Raw genomic sequence first — 23,625 nt, 5'->3', positions numbered from 1 at the left:
CTTGGATCTTGTCTTAACTTGTCACTTATTTTTTTATACCATCATTATCACGAGCATGAGGAACCCTTATTGTTACATGAACTTCTTAAATTTCAGTTAATGCAATTCATTCAACTCATGGACAAGGTGACATTGCTGTTGGAGGACAAACAGCTTCTGCATCAAGCTCTGCTACAACACGTCACTCAGGTTTATGACAAAGACAATAGACACCAATCAGCTCTGCCTTTAACAAGTTTGATTCAGTCACAGAGGGGTGAGTCAAATACAGCCTCCAGCTGTTTCAAAACTTTGTGGCCTACAATATTTTGGTTCATGTTCAATGTTCATATTTATTTTCTTGGTTTGGCATAGACATTTTGTGCATTTGCATTAAGCTTTTCCCCCTTACTCAGCCTTGGTTCCTTTCCCAAAGGTATTGATAAGTATTTCGACTCCCAGTTATTGGTCGCCACTGTGCGGTATCAGTTCTTGTGAATGAAGTGACAATATACCCAGTCCCATTGGCAATGTTTCATGGAGTTACGTAGCACGACCTTTGGGCACTATTGTTGAACATGTTACTGATTCCCGACTTTGCACACAAATCCTCAAACTATTAGACCCCTTACTTGAGGATGTCATTCATATAACTGAGGCAATTGTTTGACAATGTCACCTCCTGTGGTGAGAGCTCTTGACATCTGCCAGTCTTCTCCATATAGCAGTTCTGCTGGGCCCTGTAAACAATCTATGGCACGCCTGCAGCTGCTCTGCATTGGCAGACAAATTGCAATTCTGCCCTCATAGCTACATCACTCATGGGTAGGGACACTTGCTGTTTCCACAGAAACAATTGTCTGTTTTGCAAACAGATTGGGCACATCCGAGGCATTTGCTCAATGAAATTATGAGGCACATGTGTTAACATGGCTGCCCACGATTCTGAAGCATGGATGTCAATCAAGTCAATTCTGAAGCATGGATGTCAATCAAGTCAATGTCAAATGATGTGGTGTTCCTGAACCATTTGGTTTCTGAGGAGTTGTTTCCTGTTCAAACCTGCTACAGCATTTCCTCTATGCATGAATCATCCTGGGCTGTCAGTCCCCCTCAGCATCTTTCTACGCTTGTTTGTGAGCCAGAGAAACTTTTATTCAGCTGTGTATTCAAAACCGGAATGTCCAAATGTAGCTGGATGCTGGGGCATCCATTATGTTGATTAATAGGTGCATGTTCAAAAAGTTCGGCTCCCCACGGCTCGAAAATCCAACACAGGTTCTCAACACGTACAATGGGGACTGCATGCTACCCTCTGCATGTCTTCTACAGTGGCACTACAGATCTACAATTAAGGCAACCCCAGTCACAGTACTTCATTCTTACAACAGTTATAACATTTTTGGCCTCAACTCCTTTGACATCTTCAGCCTCCAAATCTCAGATTATATGGCAACAAACAACTCCCTTGTCCATCACGAGAGCATCACGAAGCTATACGACAAATACCATCAATTATTTCAGGACACTTTGGATGAGGCAAAAAACTTTTTTGCCCACATTACCTTGAAAGATACTGCCCAACCACGATTCATCAAAGCACAAGATGTCCCCCAAGCCATCAGAGAGGAATTTGCGGCAGACTTGAGACATATGCAGGACCTGGGGGTTATCAAGCCCATCTCTGCAGTCAATGGCTGTCACCCATTGTCATTGTCAGAAAATCAATTGGACAACTCCATCTTTGCACAGATTGTAAGTCCACCATCAATGCACACTCTGTTGTGGATTTGCACACTCTCCCTCACTGCAAACAGTTAATGGACAAATTACAAGAGGACATGCTCATCTTGCAGACTGATATCAAGGACACTTATGTGCAACTCTAGTCAGATGATGTGATGAAATCCTTCATTGTAATCAACACTCACATAAGGCTGTTCCAATGCCAGTGACTACCCTTTGGCAGAACTTTTGCTCCGGTCATCTGCCAACAGTTTTTAGAGCTACTGATGTCGAAGATACTTGTACTCCAAATATCTGGACAATGTCATCTGTGGCAGTACTCCAGAGGAGCACCTCTGGGACCCGGAATGCCTCTTCTAAACCCTCACCAACGCAGGACTCCAAATGCAAATTTTTCTGTACCCAAATAGAATACCTCAATCATGCCAATGACTCCCACAGTGTTTACCCTTCTGCCAAATGCTTGGAAGCTACTTGAAAGCTTGTTTCTCTGAAGAATCTTGTTGAACTCGAAGATATCCTCTGCAAGATCTCATATTATTTTCGTTTCATCCCTAACATTGCTCAGATTGCAGCCCCCTTTCATTTTCTCAGAAATATTTTCCCCCTGTTTGGCTGTGTCAGCAAGAAACGGCTTTCCAGACATTAAAAAAGTCCTGCTGTGCAGCAGATGTCTTGTCTCCTTTGATCCTATGAAACCTGCGATTCTTTCAGAAGATGCCTCCTCCTACGGCACTGGGGCAGTTCTGTCCCACAAGATCAGCACCACAGACCACCCAACTGCTCTCACACTGAAACTGCTTAACAAAGATCAGTTATCAAGCCCATCTCTGCAGTCAATGGCTGTCACCCATCGTCATTGTCAGAAAATCAATTGGACAACTCCATCTTTGCACAGATTGTAAGTCCACCATCAATGCACACTCTGTTGTGGATTTGCACCCTCTCCCTCACTGCAAACAGTTATCAGTTCATGTGGCTTAACAAAACTCACGTGAAGTGTAGTCTACTAGAGAACAAGGCCTTGGCAATCATCTAAGGCATTTCCCAGTTTCATCAATGTCTTTAAGGATGGAATTTTTCCTGGTAATGGACCACAAGCCTCTCACCAATTTATTCCACCCAACCAAAATTGTGCCTGTCCAGACAGCAAAAAAACTCCAACATTGTGTGCTTACCCTGGTCATTTATGAAATTCTCTGGTATGCCACAGCAATGTGAATACTTTATCTCATCTACCTATAGGATCAGATGCAGAGTTTTTACCTCCCAATGAGTGTCTTAGGCGTTGGGTTTCCAAACAGGATGACTTTTTGGTCCAAAATGGAGTTGGCTCCTACACACACCTAATGAACAGACCTGACTGCTGATACCAGTATCTCTGCTGCAGCAACTGTTGGACTTACTTCATAAATAAGATTGGGGCATCGTCTGTATGAAGCAAGTGGCCAGACGGCACTGCATATGGCTGGGTATGGACACATGATTACATATTGCAAGTGATGCACTGAGAACCTGCCTGCTCCTTATCAGCAATTGTCTGACTGGCCCCAACCAGACACCCCTGGCAACGAATTCGTATTGGTTTCACAGGACCATTTTGGGTTCGTGATGGCTTCTCGTACTGGATGCTTTTTTCAAATTTCATTTTGTGGTTCCTATGCATCCCAAAATGTTGGTCAGCACAATTTGAGCTATAGCAACTATATTCTTCCAAGGAGGATTACCAACTACTATTGTATCTGATAATGACCTGCAACTGATTTCAGCTGAATACATGTCTTTTTGTAATGCCAATGCAATCACCCACATCAGATGAACACCCTTTTCACCACAATCTAACAGTGACATGGAGCAAGTCATGCATAATTTTGAGGTACAGATTTTTAAATTAAGGCAGTCCCACTCCAAGGAAAATGCTCTGCTCCTGTTCTTCTCAATGTAATGTAGGCCACCTCAGGGAGGTAAATCACTGGCTGAACTTCTGCATGGCAGATCTCTTAGGAGTACACTGCACCTTCTCATCCTCCTCAGTCCACAGGCACTCTTCTGTCTCTCACAAAATTCCAGGCCAATGCCAAAGTGTATATTGGGGTCTTTAATGGTGGTTATTCATGGGAACCTGGGATTATAGTCAAATCTGTGGGGAGAGTAACCCCTGTTATTCAGGATGGATCAGGACACCATCATCGCAGACGCCAGAATCAGCTGTGCTCTTGTGCTGTTCGTGATCCAGCAGCAGACCTTTCTGTTCCGGAGAATGTTTGAGCAGACAGTTTCTCCCCCTGCGGGTAACATACCAGCTGCCTACCGCTACCAGAAAGGTTTCTGCATCACAGCCACATTCATCACCGCCATAGTCACAATGGCCAAGGGTGCTGCACTCTCCACCACAGCAGGCTCAACCAACACAGGCCCTGGTGTTGCTGCCTCCATCACTGCACTCTACGGCATCACCACCACTGCGGTCACCACCATAAACACTGGTCCTCTTGTCATCTCAGCCACTGTCCTCTTCACCGTCGGCTACCAAGATGCCCCTGGATGTGGATTAGCCTCTATCAGCAGGGGATTGCTCACACCAGGAAGGGCAGCAAGTGCATTTTGCCACCAGTTTTTCTGGGAATCTGTGCAGCAAATGCTGGAATGCAGGTCAACCAGCTCCTAGTCTGACCTCATCGCCCTGTCTCCAGTCCGGACCACTCCATCGTCGTCATGGCCTCTCAAAGTACACCATCCCTGTGAGGCAGTTTGCGGGAAAGTGTGGTATCATCAGTGCCTACACCATGGCGCCTGTCGCCACATGGGTACAGATCACACATCACAATGCCCATGGGTCAGGTGTTTCCGTCTCATGTGCAGCATTACCCAGCCTAACAGTGCAGGCATGGCCCCTGCACATAGCTGCCTCTGTGGAATCTTGGCAACACCCAGCCAGCTGGCATCACCTTACGAAATAGCTGCACACCGGTGCTGCTCCAATAACACCGTGCCCCGCCACTCTGGACTCACCAATGGTGGGCATATTCCTATGGTGCCAGAGCTCCATAAGCACACATGGAACCACACTCAGGCAGTCTCATCCTGGATTCTGCTATTGATGTTACCACAATGCCATAACACTTGGATCGCCATCAACTGGACTTTGACTCTGCTTGGAGCTAGACTATTTCGGAATTCCTTTTACTTGGTGTCATCCATAGACTTTGATATTAACTGTCTCCATGGTAGAGCTAGCCACTCATTTAAGTTATGTATAGTTCTGCTTTCTTTCTTCATTGGCAAAGGAAAAAACTGTGTTGATTACTCATGCCTTTTGTTATTTGTTCTACCTTCATTCATGGATACAACAGAAAGGTTAATCAAAGCTTGTTCTGTAAACAATGACATCAGTAAATGTGAAGCACATTGCCAGACTGGACAAGAATAGGGAATAAAACTGGCTGTATTCTCTTCAAGGGAACAACACATTTACTGATAAAGCCACAGGAGACAATTCAGTCAATCTAGAGCTGTTTGATTTTGCAATAACGTCATTTATAGACAGATTCCTAAGCTTTGTAAATATGTCAGGTCACAAGATGATATACCCCCAGCTGGACTAATTCAAATGTCTTCCTATGTTCAAAAAAGGAGACCTGAAAAATTGTGATAACTACCAAGGAATAAGCTTACTAAACTCAGCATATAAAATTGTTGCCAACATCATCAAAAATAAATTGTACAGACATTATGACCCCACTGTGGGTAAGGAGCAAAACGGCTGATAATAATCAGGTTACTTCCAGTACAGGTACCCATAGATCATGAGTCACTCCTAGTGCATTAGTATGCTACTCTTTTAAACTTAATATTACAGTCACAAGAGGAAATATTTGAAATCTAGTGACATTTTATAACTTTTTAAGTGTCTACATATCATATATCATTTATCCACAGCTTCTTGTTTGTTTGTCCTTACGTTTTGTTTGTTATCTTTTTCCCTTTCTTTGATGTCCCTGTATATGGCACTGTACAGTGAATAAATCACTTTATTTCTTACAGTTTCACCATCACTTAAAAAACTATTCCATGCTGCTCTTTTTTCATTACCTCATGGATTGCTCATGTCTTTTTGTTTCCACTACTGTGTTATGAATTCAAAGGACATGCTAACTGCAAAATTTCATGTATGGCAACTAATTTACGTATACTTTGAATGAACTTGTTCAAATGAAAAGCTACCGCATTCTGTTCCGACATGCCCCCAAACACCTTTCTTTTTTTAGTTCCCGATTCCAAAATAACAGAACTAATATCAATCATACAAAATCTATTAGTGCAATATATTGATGTCTTTATACATTGTCTACAAGTCTGACTGTAAAATCCTTTAAAATCCAAGTTGTCTAGGAAGTACTATTCTGGCCATATTCCTTTGCCAACAAATAATTTTATCAGAAACAATTTAGACACTACAAAATTCTGTTGCAACATTGCCGCATTCCTACTTGAATTTTATCATGTTCTTACTAATTTACCCCAATTAATTTAAAAGAAAAAGACAGGAAAATTAGAATGAGAATACACATTTATGTTCATACCGTAATTACTACCCTGAGGTGGTTGTCCAGGCCCCTGACTGATGAAGCTGGGACCAGTACCAACAGATGTAGTGGTAGGGGGTGACGGTCCATATCCTCCAGATAACTGTTGTTGTGCCTGAGGCTGGGAGGGTGGTGGTTGTTGCTGTTGCTGCTGCTGCTGTTGTTGTTGGTGTTGCTGCTGCTGCTGTTGTGACTGTGGCTGTTGCTGCTGCAATGGCAAGGAACCAGGTGTTTGCTGTGGTGCTCCTCCTTGCCCATAACCTTGCTGCTGTGGTTGCTGCTGTTGTTGCTGTGATGAAGGCCCACTATATGTGGTACTTGGTGCACCCGGTGGGTAACTACTACCCTGCTGTGGGGCAGAGTTCACAGACATCTGCTGTGGCCCAGTACCAGTAGTTGACTGTGGTGGTTGAGGACCTTGTTGTTGTGTTTGTGCAGATCCCTGTGTTGCTTGTGGTGGAGGTGGTGGTGGTGCAGACTGTGATTGTCCTGGGGCCTGTTGTTGTTGCTGTTGTTGTTGTTGTTGTTGTTGTTGTTGTTGCTGCTGCTGCTGCTGTGGTTGTGGTTGTGATGGTGGTGCAGTGCCCTGCTGCTGCGGTGGCCCTTGTTGTTGTGATGGTGGTCCTGGTTGTGGTCCCTGTGGACCCTGCTGTGGTCCCTGTGGCCCCTGCTGTGGTCCCTGTGGGGGTCCCTGTGGCCCCTGCTGGGGTCCCTGTGGTCCCTGCTGGGGCCCTTGTGGCCCCTGCTGGGGTCCCATTGGAGGACCGTAACTCTGTTAAAAATATCATAAAATACATCAAATCTACGAGAAAAATCAATTCACACAAAATGAAAGATAAAAAATAGGTTCAGAAATATTTAATATGGTTTTAAATTTGCAATGTATGAATACTGCTGTGGTTATCAACACAAATATACTTCGCATTTCAACAGATACTCTGTGGCTAGAAAAGAGAGATCCATACAAAATAGACTTATTTTCTGTCTGCCAGTCACCATTTTTATCTAAAAATTATTCGTTTTTAGCAATGTCATCCATCTACAGATCATTTCTCATAGTTACAGAGTAAGAAGTGTTAAGAATTACGTTTGTATTCAAGGTGCCCCCTACATTAGGTTGGTATACAAGCTCGTAGCATTTTTGTTTTTTGTTTTACATGTTTGTTCCCTGGTTGCTATGGGTTTCTTTATCACCTGTCTTTTTCATTTGCTGTTTGAGTTTATGTTGTATCATTTTGTCACTTGGAGATAGTGAGTGGAGCTGTGGATGTTACAAATGGGAGAAATCAGAAAATTTCTGACATATTCTTTTGCACTATTTATGGGGATTATGCCACTGGACACAGCACGACAAGAAAATGGTTTTCTCATTTTAAGCAGGATTGTTATGACACTAGTGACTCTCCCTGTTCAGGAAGATCTTCAGAGTTTGGTGCAGATAATTTAAACACATTAATCCACAATGACAGACAACACTGTACTTGAAAATTGGCAAATGAGATGAACTGTGACCATTCCACCATTGTGCAAGATTTTCACATGTTATGGGAAAGGTCCAAAAATCAGGTGTCTGGGTATGCATGCTCAAAGCCAAAATTACAAAAATCAGCAGGTGGCCATATGTGCACCTCTCCTTGCTCGTCATCAACTGACTCGTGAACAACACTGACCATTCCTATCCTGTATTGTTACTGTTGACGGAAAATGGTGTCTTTATGCTAACATAAGGAAAAGAAGGGAATGGCTGAGCCCAAACAAAGCAGCAACTCCCTATACAAAGACCTGCAACCATCCACAAAAGGTAATATGAATCTTGTGGAACAGTGATGTGGTGGTGTACTATGAATTGCTTCCGCAACCATCACTGCTGACATTTATTGTAAACAACTGAGACATTTTGCAGATGCCATCCAAGAACACTGCACCAGAAGACTGCATGAAGTGAAGTTACTCCACAATAACATGCCCACATTCTGCTAAACTGACAAAAAGCACTATACAGGAGTTTGGTTGGGAAGTCCTTCCACAACCACCTTATTGACCTGATCTTGTGTCCTGTGATTTTTCACTTTTTATGCTCTCCATTTAAAACCATCACAGAACTTCCTTTCCAGATGAAAATGCACTCCTAACATGGGTTGAGAGTTGAGAGTTCTTTGCCTTTAAACCACGTGATTTCTATAGTCGCGGATTCGAAAAGTTACCCCACAGTTGGCAGACTATTGTAAATAGTGAAGGAGAATATATTGATGCCTTAAGTCTCTGTTATGTATACATGTTGGGAAAATGTTTCAAACATATGCACCAACCCAATAGTTGTCAAATGATATTTTTATTACAATCAGGGATGAGCACAGTAATCAGCTGCATATAAATTTACATTTTATTGCAGATGTAGCTGGATTTCAGCTAAAGTACAGCCATCATCAGTACTAGAAAGAATAAGAAAAAAAAAATGGCTCTGAGCACTATGGGACTCAACTGCTGTGGTCATAAGTCCCCTAGAACTTAGAACTACTTAAACCTAACTAACCTAAGGACAGCACACAACACCCAGACATCACGAGGCAGAGAAAATCCCTGACCCCGCCGGGAATCGAACCCGGGAACCCAGGCGTGGGAAGCGAGAACGCTACCGCACAACCACGAGATGCGGGCAAAGAATAAGAAACACAGGGATCAGATATTTGAACTGGTTACAACAAGAAGCATTTTAGCAGTTGCTCAGTTTAAATATTACATGACAAGACAAACATACCATTTAGTAGTGAGTCATTCAGACCCAGAAAGCTTGTCTGTGCACATTATTAAAATGACTTTAATCTGCTCAGTTCACAAAACTACACAGCCAGCCACAGTGTAAGTCATACATAGTATCAGGTGCCCCCTATATTAGTTGCCATTTCATTACAATATACAACAAATCCACATAAAACAACAGCAGAAAACTACCTTCCTCAGCACCTTTAAAAATTCTCTCAAAAATTTTGGCATGCAAACATATGTGTGCTCTTTTTAACACGCAGCTCATCTCTCACTCCTGCAAGCTCCCCTAACTGTAACTTGCTCACACCAACTAGTCCTCCACTGAAAGTTGCTCATACCCATCCACTCCCACTTGATCATTCTCATTCACTCATTCAGCTCAACTCATTGGCATTATCTCATTGTGTCTCTCAAACAGCCGCTGTCTCTTGTCTCGTGGCCACAGTCTCCTTCGCTCTGTCCTACTGCTTATGTCTCCTCTCACTGTCACTGTCTCCCTCTTTCTCTCTCTTACTGCTAATATATCATTCATTCCATCCCACTGCTGCTGTCTCTTCTCACCATCAATATCTCTCTTTCCCTCATTGTTGCTGTCATACACTCTGTCTGTCACTATCACTGGTTCTCATCCACTTCCACTGTCTCCTCTTTATTCCTCTCTCACTTGCATTGCCTCCTTCACTCTTTTCCGAGCACTGTTCTGTCACTGTCAACTATGTTCCACTTTCACTGTGTCCTTCTCTTTTTCTCACACTGCCACTGTGTCCTCCACTCCTTCTGTACCACAAGCACTATCTACTACCTCCCAGTATTTATTACTTTTCTGTCTCTTTCCCACTGCCACTTTCTCCTTCTATCTTAATATTAAAAACTGCAAATCCATTAGTATGCCAAAGTTTTTGGAAAAAATTTTAATGGTGCTGGGGAAGGTAGAATGAAACAGGTGGTACCCCACTGTTCAGTCAGAGTCTTTTAAAAAAACAGGAGTGTATTCGTCTTTTCTGTGCTCCGAAAGGAGCATTTTTCCACTGGCTCTCTTCCTTTCCTTGCTAAAGCAGGACATACTACTTATATGAAAAGAACTTTATAGGTCAGCAAAAAGTCTGGTAGTTTACTTACGTAAAATTGAAATAACACAAATCTAAATTTATAGCTCGGACCAAATGTTACATGCACAAAAATTTTGCATGTGTTTCAGTACTACAACATGAGGTTCCCAAAATCCTTCTGATGATAATGGAGACAATTGACAGTATATTTCTCTGTGTTTATAAACTATGTTTCGCCTCACACCAGATGTTAAATGTGTACTTTACATGTACAACTGGGATAACTTTGAACATCTGAATCTTGGAAACGGATAAAAATATCAAGAAAATTTTCACTGCTATTAGAGATTGGGATCTTAGGAATATATCGTAAACATTTCAGCCCAGTTGCTGTGCATAGCTGTCTTGGAATCCACAGCACAGTTTTGGTACCCTAAAGCCATGTTTTTGGGGTGTTTCTTGACAACAGACAAAGATTTTTGAAAACAAGAAGATGACACTTATAAATAAATGCCTAGAGAATATACCATTAAAATTTGAGCAATTTGCTGCAGTTAGTTATTCAGATATCTGCTGCCAACAGTAATAAAATTTTGAAAAATAATTTTTTTGTGTTTCTCAGTAACCTCCCATAAACTAAATGTCGCTTCCACAAGCCCCTTAAGGTACACCGTAGAACACGTCTAAAAAGAATGAATTGATTACAACAATGGTTATTCTATAAGACATGATCTGAAGATGATGACATTGCCCAAAACTGGTCGTTTTGAAATAAAAACAACAACTGACAAGTAGAAAATACGTCTATTTTGTATAAGTAAGGAATGCAGATAACTCTATGTGACAAGTACATCCAGCTGATACAGACAGATCTATTAAAGCAGTCACTAATAAATATTCATCACTGATGCTACTGTAAAGTGCCCCACTCTAGACAACAAAATTAATGGAAACTGAGTAGCACACATTTTTTGTTGTTATATTTCATTGTATCAAAAGGTAAATTCATTTTTGGGACTGAAAATCCCTTGAAGTAATTTGCTGATGTGGGAAGCTTTCATACAGATGTTTCTGTAATTCATTCACATCAATGTAAAGGTATGGCCTCCCAAATCTTTTGAACAGTTTTGTTATCACAAGCAGATTGAAATTTAGCTAATTTATTCCTTTGAGTTCACACTTATATCTAAAACAACAAACCCTTTCTGCAATTACACACTTATCAATATTCTGAAAAAATGGTATCTTTATATGCGGAAGCAAAATTTTAGGAATGGTTTCCAGATGGTTCTCACTAGCATTTATAACATGAAAGTTTGTATGTTCCATCTATCCCACTATTTTTCAAATTAGAAGTCCTGAATATTATTTGCCTGTATCATTATGTGATTACATTGAATCATCATTGTAAGCATCAGTTTTATGCACTTGTGGTGCCACCAAAACCATTTCTATTGCAGCTGTAAAATCTGCCCATTTTGTTGATTCATATTCTCTGCTATCAAAAGCACATATGATCAGCACATTCTTTTGCTTCACTTAACTGTCATATTATTGTAGAAACAGATTTGTTCTTTGTCTGACAGGCTGCTGTTTCTCCCCCCCCCCCTGACCCCCCCTTCCACTGGCCACTCAGCATTTAACTAGACTGAGTGTCATTGGCACTGAGACAAATATGAACATTATGATTAACATATTCCTCAAGAGTATTGATTATATCAAAGTATTTCCGTTTGAGGTCTTAGACTGCATCACTTCAACTTTGACAACAGCATTAGGCTATCGTCCTTGTGACATTGTCAGCAGCTGCAATGCCATTTTTTAAATGATTTTGTGATGGCTTCACCTAACATTTTATTTAATTGAATAATGATTGTCATTTTAAAAGAATACCATTAGATTTGCAAGGTATAGAAGTTCTGTTCTAGTAACTTGGTATCTGCCTTACAAACATAGTCACAGTTCATAAATGCAGCGATACAACCAATGGTCAAGAAACACTTTTATTGGAGAAACTTTAGTTGGTTAGTGTAGTCTGGGCTATCATGTTTCCAGTACAGGCACTCTTAGGTCACAAGTGACTCTTAGTGCACGAGTACGTACTCAGGCTCCTGGTTTAAATTTTGTACCACTACCACAAGTGGAAATGTTTGAAATCAAGTGTGATTTTCTTACTTTTTAAGTGCCTACATGCTAAATGTGACATATATCACTCATCTACAGATGTTTGAAAAATTCCCTCAAGAAAACTGTAAAATTGAGAGAGAGACGTTGCCAAATATTTAAATTCAAGACACAAAATTTTTAGTAATGGTGATAAATACAAATAAAAGTACAAGGAACTATCCTAGCTTTCACAACTTGTTTATCTTTCCTTGGAGAGAAGAGCGGCATAGGTTAATGAAAATTAAAATGGAAGGGCTGGTGTTAACATTGTGCCCTGCCGCGACATAACAACATACTATTTTCATTTCCTATCGAAATATCAAGAGTTAAAGATATAATTTAACCACTGAGTCAATGAACTGCACTGCAAGTCAGCGAATATGTATGCCCAGGATAATGAGAGCGGCGCAGCATTATCATATCTGACTTTTGTTCTATATAAGAATGCGCACTCGTCTTTTCTTTCTCTTCTTTAGTCGTGCGCCTTTCCGACAGCATTTACGCTATCAGACTCTTATTTTCTTCCATTTTGTTCAAATGAACTAAAATTGTATTCCTGTTAGGAATTTGTTTAATTGTGCCATTATTATCGCCAACTGCGATTACTGATATGACTTTACTATGAATACTTTTTTCTTTCGCTCCAGAGTCGGATTAAGATTATTGTAATTTTTACGTATTTCACCGGAATATGGCAAAAATTCTTTGTTATGTCCAAAACTGTGAGATTAATGCATGAGATGTCAGATGTCTGTATAAAAAAAGCTTCTTTCATCAAATAATAATTGTTTAATTTGGCATTTCTGCTTTCATTTCATAGTAACAATCATCAAGCCCCAATTTATAAATGTTACAGATTTTGCTTTACTACATTTTTTCTTACATTGTCAATATGATACCCATGAAATTAAATTAAACTATTCTGAGTTTTCTCGTGAGGCGAGAAGACAGTTAGTAATTTCCCTGAGATTATAGAAACTCAACTTAAACATTTTTCAGCACGCCAAAAGTCTGCCGACCATCACTTCAAACAATAAAAAAGGTAAAAAATAGTAGAATTAACTAAGGATGAGGTGTTTTTTTTTACATAGTTGATAATATTGCGTGCTTTTTCTGACAAAAAATAATTTTCATTATAGAGACTAAGAAAGAGAAGTGTGTGTGCGTGTGAAATATTTAGGTTCATTTTACTTTTCATTTAGTAGATTTCCTTTTAATTAATTATTTATTTGATTATTAACAATTATTATTATTATTATTATTATTATTATTATTATTATTATACTGGTCATTCAGGCCAATGAGAAAAAACAATGAGAAAGACTGGATTTCCCAGCAGCAGTACACCTAGTTTGTGTGCGATTGTTTTAAATATGCTTCTTGGAAATACTTCAAGAGTTAGACAATTGAATAATAAGAGGAATATCTTAGAGATTTCCAGAGATCCAAACTTTTGGATCTGTTGACTCGGAGGAGGAAATCAGTGATAATGCATAACAGGTCTTCTTCTTCTTCTTTTTTAAATGTCGACCCCTTAGTTTAGGAACTGAAGTACATAGTTGTACACTTGAGTGTCTGCACTAGCTGCAACCCTACAGCACTAGCCACTTACAGTACCATGGGTACCACTGTTGATCTGACAGAAATTGATGATGGGCAACAAAATTTCATTAGGTAAATGTAGGGATATCTGTAATGTCACACCGCTAAGATCTTTGTTGGCAAATGAGGATTTGGGAGAAACTGGAAATCAAACTTTCTCTCATGGAACGGGAAAAGATGTAAAGCGTAACACTGAGACGGGCATTTTTTAGTTTCCTTTGATGCTTGTGTAATAGACTCCCCACTAATCCGTTATCCTTTAACAAACATCTTAAAACTGTATATATTTCCTTTATTTTCTTTCTTTTAGAATTTCTTTAATTATTTTGTAATCTTGTGGTCTCAGCTCTCTGAGACAGCAGGTGTGTGTGTGTGTGTGTGTGTGTGTGTGTGTGTGTGTGTGTGTGTGTGTGTGTGGGCGCGCGCCTACTGCTGACATAGGCCTTTATGGCCGAAAGCTTTATTTGTGTGAATCTTTTTGTTGTGCCTATCGTGACTCAGCATCTCCGCTATATGGTGAGTAGCAACTTTCCTTCTCTGGATTGTTACATTCCATCTTGGATTTTTCATTGTTTGATTTTGTAATCTTATTTATGTGAATATGTGATGTGAAACTTTTATGTAAATTAATAGAGATATTTTGAATTTTAATATTATTCTAAATGTATCCATGTATACTGTCTATGTATTTCTGAAAGCTTTGGCCCAGTAGGGAAAATGATATCTCTGTAAAAGTTTTGCAAATGCCAGAGAGACAATGAGTGAGTTAGATCCAGGACAGACCCAGCATTTTAAGATGAGTGACCAAGATTAAAACTGTTGGTGGAAAAGGAAGTAATATTTTATAAATGGAACTGTTTCTGATAGCATTGGTCCAAAGGCAAAATGTGGAAGAAAGAAACATGTTGACTGGAAGGACAATTAGTTTAAAGCAGGATGATGGAAGTGTTAAGTTGACTGGTTGTGAGCACGGTACAAATTGGTGGGAAGTTTCATTAAATTGTGGAGGATGTTTTAGCTGTGTTGAAAGAGTAATGGCATTAGAGGAAATCTGAGGTAGAAATTATGTGACAGAGGACGTCATTATTTGCGAGAACTGAACTCTGAACGTTCTAGAACATAGCTGCTGCACTATTGTTGCATCAGTTTGCTATAAACTTCGAAGAACAACAACTTACTTTGAAACCCATGCAGAAGAGGGAGCACAAGAGTAGAAGACATCAGGAGGAGAAAGAATAAATCACAAGCAAGAATATTTAAAACATAATCATAGAAGATGCCTGAGAGAAGACATTCAGCCACAGAACCTTCCGGAATCATCAGTAATCTAATTATGGGGCTGCTATCATATTGTGACACAGACAGACAACAAACCAAACTAATAATGTTAAAATTGAAACAAACTAGAGACTGTGTATTTTACTGTGCTATGGATTTATGAGGGGCATTTGACATGATGTGCACTGTGCTGCGAACTGTGAATCATTTTGTTCAAAACTGTGTTTAATGGTGTGAGAGGCCTAAGATTCCAACATTTAATTTGGAGCCAAAGTAATAAAACATAGTCTTGATGTTCAAATACACTACTGAGCAGTTGCCACTTTTAGAAGTGAAGATCTCTGTTCATAGCGTTGATCCAACTTATCCCATCTAATACATTTAGGAAACAGTTCAAATCTTTTATTTACTGTGTGTTTTATTACCAAACAACATGCCGGAGCAGCTGTTAATTAATTTCTATTTTAGTAATTAATTTTCTGAATCAACGAAACTGCCATCACCATCTAGCTCCACCTCAGCAATATTCACAAACAGCAGAGCATCACTGCATGGAACCATGTAGTCTTCACAATGCAGGCTACACCTGCTACTCACCTATCACCAATCCATCACCATTTGTGTTGCTGTTTTTGCACAAAACAAACCCTTAACTGAACATCATATAAAATTTCACCAAATGTAAAGGACAGTATCAATATTGCTTCAGACGATAACTGCCCATTTGCATCGCTCTGATTTATCTTGCTGTTAGAACTTTACAGTCAACATAAAGTAGCAGTGTGAACATTACAGTTTATGAAAGACGGTACCTTCACTTTTCATTACAACACTACATTGCTATTTAAAGAAATACCTGCAAATTAATTTGTAAGCAATATGAAAGATTACATGAATTTACTGTAACTCTCAAGTTTAAAACTGAGTCTGTAGTGAAACAGAATAGTAGACTTCATTCAGTTGACTGCTACCTTCAACTGAGACTTCATACAACAGTGCTATTATTAAGCATTACATTCAAGTACTAGTCAGTTTTACAAATCATTGAACTCCAGTTATGGTTCACATCCCTATATGCCATGAGCCTGTACAGCAATTAACATTTGTTCATAATAATCAGTATAAATGTTTGCTGTAGTGATCTGTTAACATACACCACATGATCAAAAGTATCTGGACACCTGGCTGAAAATGACTTAAAAGTTTGTGGCACCCTCCATGGGTATGTTGGAATTCAATATGGTGTTGGCCCACTCTTAGGCTTGATGACAGCTTCCACTCTCACAGGTGTATGTTCAATCAGGTGTTGGAAAGTTTCTTGGGGAATGGCACCCCATTCTTCATAGAGTGCTGCACTGAGACGAGATATCGATGTTGGTCGGTGAGGCCTGGCATGAAGTCGGCGGTCGGCGTTCCAAAACATCCCAAAGGTGTTTTATAGCATTCAGGTCAGGACTCTGTGCAGGCCTGTCCATTACAGGGATGTTATTGTTATGTAACCACTATGCCACTGGCTGTGCGTTATGAACAGCTGCTTGATCATGTTGAAAGATGCAATCGCCAACCCCGAATTGCTCTTCAACAGTGGGAAGCAAGAAGGTGTTTAAAACAGCAACGTACACCAGTGCTATGATAGTGCCACACAAAACAATGAGGGGTGCAAGCCCCCATAATAAAAAAAAAAAAAACATGACCACACCATAACACCACTGCCTCTGAATTTTACTGTTGGCACTACACAAGCTGGCAGATGACGTTCACCAGGAATTCGCCACACCCACACCCCACCATCGGATCGCCACACTGTGTACCATGATTCATCACTCCACACAACGCTTTTCCACTGTTCAATCAACCAATGTTTATGCTTCTTATACCAAGCGAGGTGTCGTTTGGCATTTACCGTGTGATGTGTGGCTTATGAGCAGCCGCTCAACCATGAAATCCAAGTTTTCTCACATCCCGCCAAACTGTCATAGTATTTGCAGTTCGGAATTCCTGTGTGATGGTCTGGATAGATGTCTGCCTATTACACATTATGACTCTCTTCAACTGTCGGCAGTCTCTGTCAGTCAACAGACGAGGTCGGCCTGTACGCTTTGTGCTGTACATGTCCCTTCACGTTTCTACTTCACTATCACATTGGAAACAGTGGACCTAGGGGTGTTTAGGAGTGTGGAAATCTAACATACAGATGTATGATGCAAGTGATACCCAATCACCTGACCATGTTTGAAGTGCTTGAGTCCCGCAGAATGCCCCAGTCTGCTCTCTCACGATGTCTAATGACTACTGACATCACTGGTATGGAGTACCTAGCAGTAGGTGGCGGCACAATGCACTAAATATGGAAAATGTATGTTTTTGAGGGTGTGTATGTCAGCAAGCCTATTCTGTGCATCATCACTGGGAAGCATACTTGAGAAACTGGCATACATATCTACTTTCTATACCATACAGTTAACTGACAACAATTATCACTACAGCAGAACCTTCATTTCTCTATTTGTGTGTTCCATTATATTCATTGTTTTGTAAGTGTGGTTATGACAGTGTCCTTGTGTCACACTGATCATTTCAGTCGGGTGCAAGAAGAAAAGCTAGCTGTCATAAATTCATTCATTGAAGTTGGAAGCCTCCTACATTAAGCAGAGTTTCACAGAAAGGGTGTGGCATCTCAAGTTATATTTGTTGAATAAGGTGGTGTACTGCTCGCGTTATAAATGGAGTCGTCATGTATTTACAATAGTGCAGAGTTTAAATATACAGTGTGGAGTGAATATTGACTTTGCTCATACTTCTTTATTACTGTTGGACAAGCAGGGTTTCCCCTTTATATACAAAGATGGGGTACTATTCAATATCGGAGAGCCTTGGCAATATAGACGACTTAAGAAGGCGAAAATCAAGGTGGGCTGAGGTGTGAATTGAATTTCTGTTAGGGAGGGCATTGTACTAGGGTACTCTGTGCAGCTGTGTTAGCCGCAATGCTAGGGTGGTGACGTGGATAACACATCTGCCTAGTAAGTATGAAACCTGGGTTCAAGTTCTGACCTTAGCACAAATTTGAATTCGTCACTTCAGCTTGTATTCTTATTCAATATAAAGCTGAGACTCCATGTCTCTAGGAACATGGTGGCCTGGTAATGTGTACAGGCACTTTTCTATAGTGAATATTGTTGTTTTGGGTGAAGAGTATAATGATGGTGAGTCTTTATGGGTTGTACGACTGTAGGAGGATGCAAGATAACTTAGAAAAATTTTTTTTTGATATGATGAATGGCAGCTAGCTATAAAAGTACAAAAATGCTAGTTAATACAGATAGGCAGGAAAAACAAATCTGTAAAGTTTGAATACAGCATTAGTAGTGTGCTGCTTGACACAGTTCTGTCGATTAAATATATAGTTGTAACGTGGCAAAGCGAAATGAAATGGAACAAGTAGTAGAAAAGTCAAATGGGCGATATCAATATATTGGGCACTAGTTTGTATTTAAAATAATTTAACAATATAAATGTTTGAAAATTTTTTACAACTTTAAGAAAAGAAGAAAAACAAATTTATAATAATGTTACGGTGTTCTATCATTCAATTACAGAGATTTAAACTTTTAAAAAAGGTAGATTAACATGGAAAGGAAATGTAAGTTAGTGAAAAGTTTAATCAAATCTAGAAACATAACTACCCTGGCTCCACAACATGGAAGTCCACCTTCTCAAATCCTGTCCCATTTCTGTTATCAAGAAAGAAATACAGATAATTTTGTTAGACCTATACTGCTGCTGATGATATAGCGGTCACTTACAATATACATATCTTTACCTGTGGGGGACCCTGAGACTGGTTTGCATACTGTCCTGGATAGCCCTGCGGTCCCTGCTGAGGATAAGCTCCTCGATACTGTTGTGGTCCGGATGTTGCTCCAGGTCCTATAAGTGTAATTTCCAATAGAAGAAAGTATGATTCACAGAGCAAGCAAGGAAACTAAATGTGAGGAAGTTAGTGTATCTAGCTTTTAGTAAAAGTGTAATAATCTTACCTGAAGCTTCTCAGGAATGACAAGCAAAAATTAAAAGGAGAAGATTTAAAATAAGAAACTTGATACATATTAATTAGTACAAAGAAAAGACATAAAATACTATGCTTACGCTGGGGCATCGCTTGCTGCGATGGCATCATCTGACCTCTGTAGCCTCCCTGCTGCTGTGGGAAAGTCTGCATAGGCCCTTGTGTATTTGGAGGCATCTCACCACTCGGTGTTGGTGAGGGACCACCTGGTCCACCAGGTCCACCTGGCCCACCTGGCTGCCCTGAAGGTGGTGGTCCATGCATGCCATGCTGTGGAGCACCTGGAGGCTATAGATACATTAAAAATATTTCCTTACAACTCAGAAAAAGTAAGGTTTACTGTGTTGATGCTAAATGGACACTATCCTTCACAAAATGTAGCTGATAATACCGTGTACATTTAACAATGTGTTTTATGGATGTGGCTTAGTCCTGCTTCTGAACAACATTGAATCCATACATATTATAAAAATGGATGTAAATACGTATGTATGTGTGTACATATCTTCCACATCTACTATTAAACCACTGCACCGATTTCAATCAAACTTGGCACACTTATCACTTATTTTCTGGAGACAATCAGTGTAAGAGTAAGAATGATCTATCTATTATAGGGGTGGGGTGGGTATGAAAAAGCAGCAATGGCCCATGACGTGTGAGTATCTATACTCTATTCACCCAGTATTTGAGAATGAGAGCACTTAGTGACTTGCAACAAACTTAAAATAATTACAAATATTTACAAAGCTTTTTCTGACAACCCTCACAAAATGAAGAAAGGAAAAAAAGTTTGTCATTTGCTACATTTTTGCTGTTCATGCAGTAAACGTGCTGCATGAAACATGATATCTGATATGACATTATAAACACAGAGATGCATGAAAAACTGTCACATCATGCATTACATTTAAATTTATTACTTCTTAGCTACTAACACTATTCGTAACACATTTTGCAGACTGTATCCACATATTCTGTTGAATGTACCTACGAAAATGTATCACTGTATGACACATAGTTCAAGAGATATGACATCATATACTGAGATACGCGAAAAGCTGCTGTATCAAGCATAATGTTTTAATTTATTACTTCTTTATTACTAATGTTATTCACAACACATTTTGCAAACAGTTTCCACATACATTTCTGAATGTACTTACAAAAATATATATAGTACTACAACACACAGTTTAGGAGATACAATGTCACAAACATCGAGCTGCATGAAAATAAAACTGCAGGGCAAAATTGCCGGAGATACAGGTAAATACATGTACAAATACATATGAAATACACCTGATATGCATGTACAAGGGTAGTCTCAAAAGAGTAACGTCTCCTATTTTTTTAAATTACATAGACCTGTTTATTTCTACAATGGTTTACATCAGTTGACAGCTTGAACACTTAGCTATTTTTTGACATAATCACCATTTCTGTTGATGCATTTTTGTAGACGCTGTGGCAGTTTTTGTGTGCCCATGTCATACCAGCTCGCCAGTATGCTGTTCAGAATGTTATGAACCTCTTCTTTCACCTTGTCGTCGAAGCTGAATCGCTTTCCAGCCAAATGTTCTTTTAACTTAGGGAACAGGTCAGGATTACAGGGTGGGTGGGTGATTATGTTCCATTGAAACTGTTGCAGGAGAGCAACGGTTTGCCGAGCGATGTGTGGCGAGCGTTCTCATGAAGAATATGTATGCCCTTGCTCAACATTCCCCTACTCCAGTTCTGAATTGCCCGTTTGAGTTTTTTCAGGGTCTCACAGTGCCTATCAGTGTTAATTGTGGTCACAGTGGGCATTAAGTTGACCAACAATACCCCTTTCCGCCGGCCGTGGTGGCCGAGTGGTTCTAGGCACTTCAGTCTGGAACCGCACGTCCCCTACGGTCACAGGTTCGAATCCTGCCTCGAGTATGGATGTGTGTAATGTCCTTAGGTTAGTTAGGTTTAAGTAGTTCTAAGTTCTAGGGGACTGATGACCTCAGATGTTAAGTCCCTTAGTGCTCAGAGCCATTTGAGCCAATACCCCTTTCCAATCCCAAAAAAACGGTTTTCATGATTTTACCAGCAGACTGCGTTTGTTTTAATTTCCGCGGCTTTGGCGAAGAAGGATGCCACCACTGGCATGAATGTTGCTTGGTCTCAGGTGTAAAGTGGTATGCCCGTGACAATCGAATCCTCAAAGTTATCCTGTTCTCCTATTCAGCTGCAAGGTGGTGAAGTATGCGCAGGAAGCATCAACTCACTGCCACATGTAGTCCTCAATCAGCATGCGTGGCACCCATCTTGTGCACACCTTCCGGTAATTCAATGTTTCCATGAAAATTCTGTGAGTGGTGCTTCAGGAAACCTCAGGAACCAACGTGCAGAGATCATCCAGGGTGATACGCCGATCTTCAGGCATGCTTTGCTCAACCTTCAACACTGCCTCCTCAGAAATTGACGGTCTCCCGCTCCTTTGTTCATTGTGAATTTCGGTCTGACCAGCTGCGAACTCTCTACACCACTTATGAACATTTTTGACATCCATGCACGACTCACCACACACTTCCATCAACTGGCGATGGATATTAATCGGCGCAGTGCCCTTTGCGTTCAAAAACCAAATAACTGCGTGCACAATTCGCACTTGGCAGTAACATCCAATGGGAGCTCCATTCTCAACGGCTGCCAAGCCAAGACTGAGTGCCTAAGTGCGGCATGTGCATGTTTACACACAGTGTGTGAAGCACTCTTCATAACAGTGTGACCAACTGCCACACAAACAGAGTTCTGTACTTCTAAAAAAATAGGAGACCTTACTTTTGGGATTACCCTAGTAGGTGAGCAATAGCATGGGTAGAAAGCTCATCCTAAAACCCTGGAATGATTTCAGCCAAATTTTGTACACAGACTAGTTACAATGTGGAAAGAAATACAATGGTACTGAGAACCAATAGCACCCTACTGGGGTGGGGGTGACAACGTGGAGAAAGAAGAGCGAAGGATGGACACAGATAGAGGAAGTAGGAGATACGGCAGAGAGGGGAGTGGGTAAAGGACAGAGAAAGGGGAGAGGAGGACATGGACAGAGAGATGAGAGAGGAGGAGATGGACAGAGAGAGACGAGAGGAGAAGATAGACAGAGAGAGGAGTAGGAGGGAATGTACAGAGGGGTAGGAGGACATGGACAAAGGGGGACAAGCAGATGGACAGAGAGAGGGGTAGGAGGAGATTGACAGAGTGATGGGTAGGAGGAGATGGACAGACAGTGGGAGGTGAAGGAGATGGACATAGAGGGGGAGTGGAGAGATGGACAGAGTGAGGAGGAAGGAGATGATTGGAATAAATACATATCTGAAACAAATACTAACAAAGAGATAGAGGGGCTGGCCAGTACTTACCTCAGCTCAGTACAGCCGATAGATACACAAAAAACAGAACCAAAAATTTACGTTCCTATCTTTCGGAACAAATGTTCCTTCATCAGGGAGGAGAGAGGGGAAAGAAAGGGAAGAAGGGAAAGTAGATTCAGTTACTCACAAACCCCTCTATCTCTTTGTTAGTATTTTAGATATCTTTGGCTTCCCTCTGACAACCATGCCTCCATCCTTGCTACCCTCCCTGTTTTCCTTTCCCTGTTGCTTCATAACCTGGGTTGTGAGTAACTGAATCTACTTTCCCTTCTTCCCTTTCTTTCCCCTCTCTCCTCCCTGATGACGGAACAATTGTTCTGAAAGATAGGAACGTAAATTTTTGGTTCTGTTTTTTGTGTATCTATCGGCTGTACTGAGCTGAGGTAAGTACTGGCCAGCCCCTCTATCTCTTTGTTAGTATTTGTTTCACATCTTTATACGAGATTTTCCATTAATCATTTAAATACATATCTGAGCAACATTGGGTACTCAGCATGTGTCAAATAGACAGAAAGAAGATGTCTAAGAACATTACATGAAAAATGAGTATGTGCTGTCCAATATATCTGCAACAATGAAATAAAAACCACATATAACAACACGCTTGTATCATTCAATGGAAGTGCAGTGATATATCTGTCTTGGTCCTGACTCATGTCTTGCAGTTGTTGTCTTATCACTGTACATCTCTTTCACCCAGTTTATGACATATTTGACAAATTTCCATACAGTATATGCTGATGGATTAATCTGGAAAACATTGTAGCAAGTGATCAGTAAATGGGCCACAACTGATATCAAATTGTGTAATAAATATCAAGATACCCATTCAAAAACTGCCCTTTAGACAACACAAAAGTAAGTATCCTCCCAACAACATGTAACAATCAATCAAATAAGTCAAGTCAGTCAGCATAACTTGTGAAAATGGCTTACACATAGTTCCAATGATTTATGCATCTTGTGGCTAAAAACTGTTC

General features: G+C 40.4%; 1 protein-coding gene across 3 annotated transcripts in view; it reads right to left on the bottom strand.

The window, feature by feature from the left end:
- Positions 1 to 23,625, bottom strand: part of LOC126237180 (trithorax group protein osa-like) — a 101,358-nt gene that overhangs the window by 27,822 nt on the left and 49,911 nt on the right. For 2 of the 3 annotated variants that reach the window (XM_049947053.1, XM_049947054.1), the window contains 3 exons: positions 19,322 to 19,529; positions 18,996 to 19,102; positions 6,309 to 7,083 (listed from right to left, as the gene is read on the bottom strand). In XM_049947053.1, coding sequence (XP_049803010.1) covers positions 6,309 to 7,083; positions 18,996 to 19,102; positions 19,322 to 19,529 — 1,090 coding nt within the window. The remainder of the gene's footprint in view (positions 1 to 6,308; positions 7,084 to 18,995; positions 19,103 to 19,321; positions 19,530 to 23,625) is intronic. The other variant, XM_049947055.1, reaches the window with a different exon arrangement.

This window comes from Schistocerca nitens, chromosome 2 (assembly GCF_023898315.1).
Source record: "Schistocerca nitens isolate TAMUIC-IGC-003100 chromosome 2, iqSchNite1.1, whole genome shotgun sequence".
In the NCBI taxonomy this organism is placed as follows: Eukaryota; Metazoa; Arthropoda; class Insecta; order Orthoptera; family Acrididae; genus Schistocerca; species Schistocerca nitens.
Note: the sequence above shows the minus strand (reverse complement) of the source record. Positions and strands in the feature narration are given on the sequence as shown.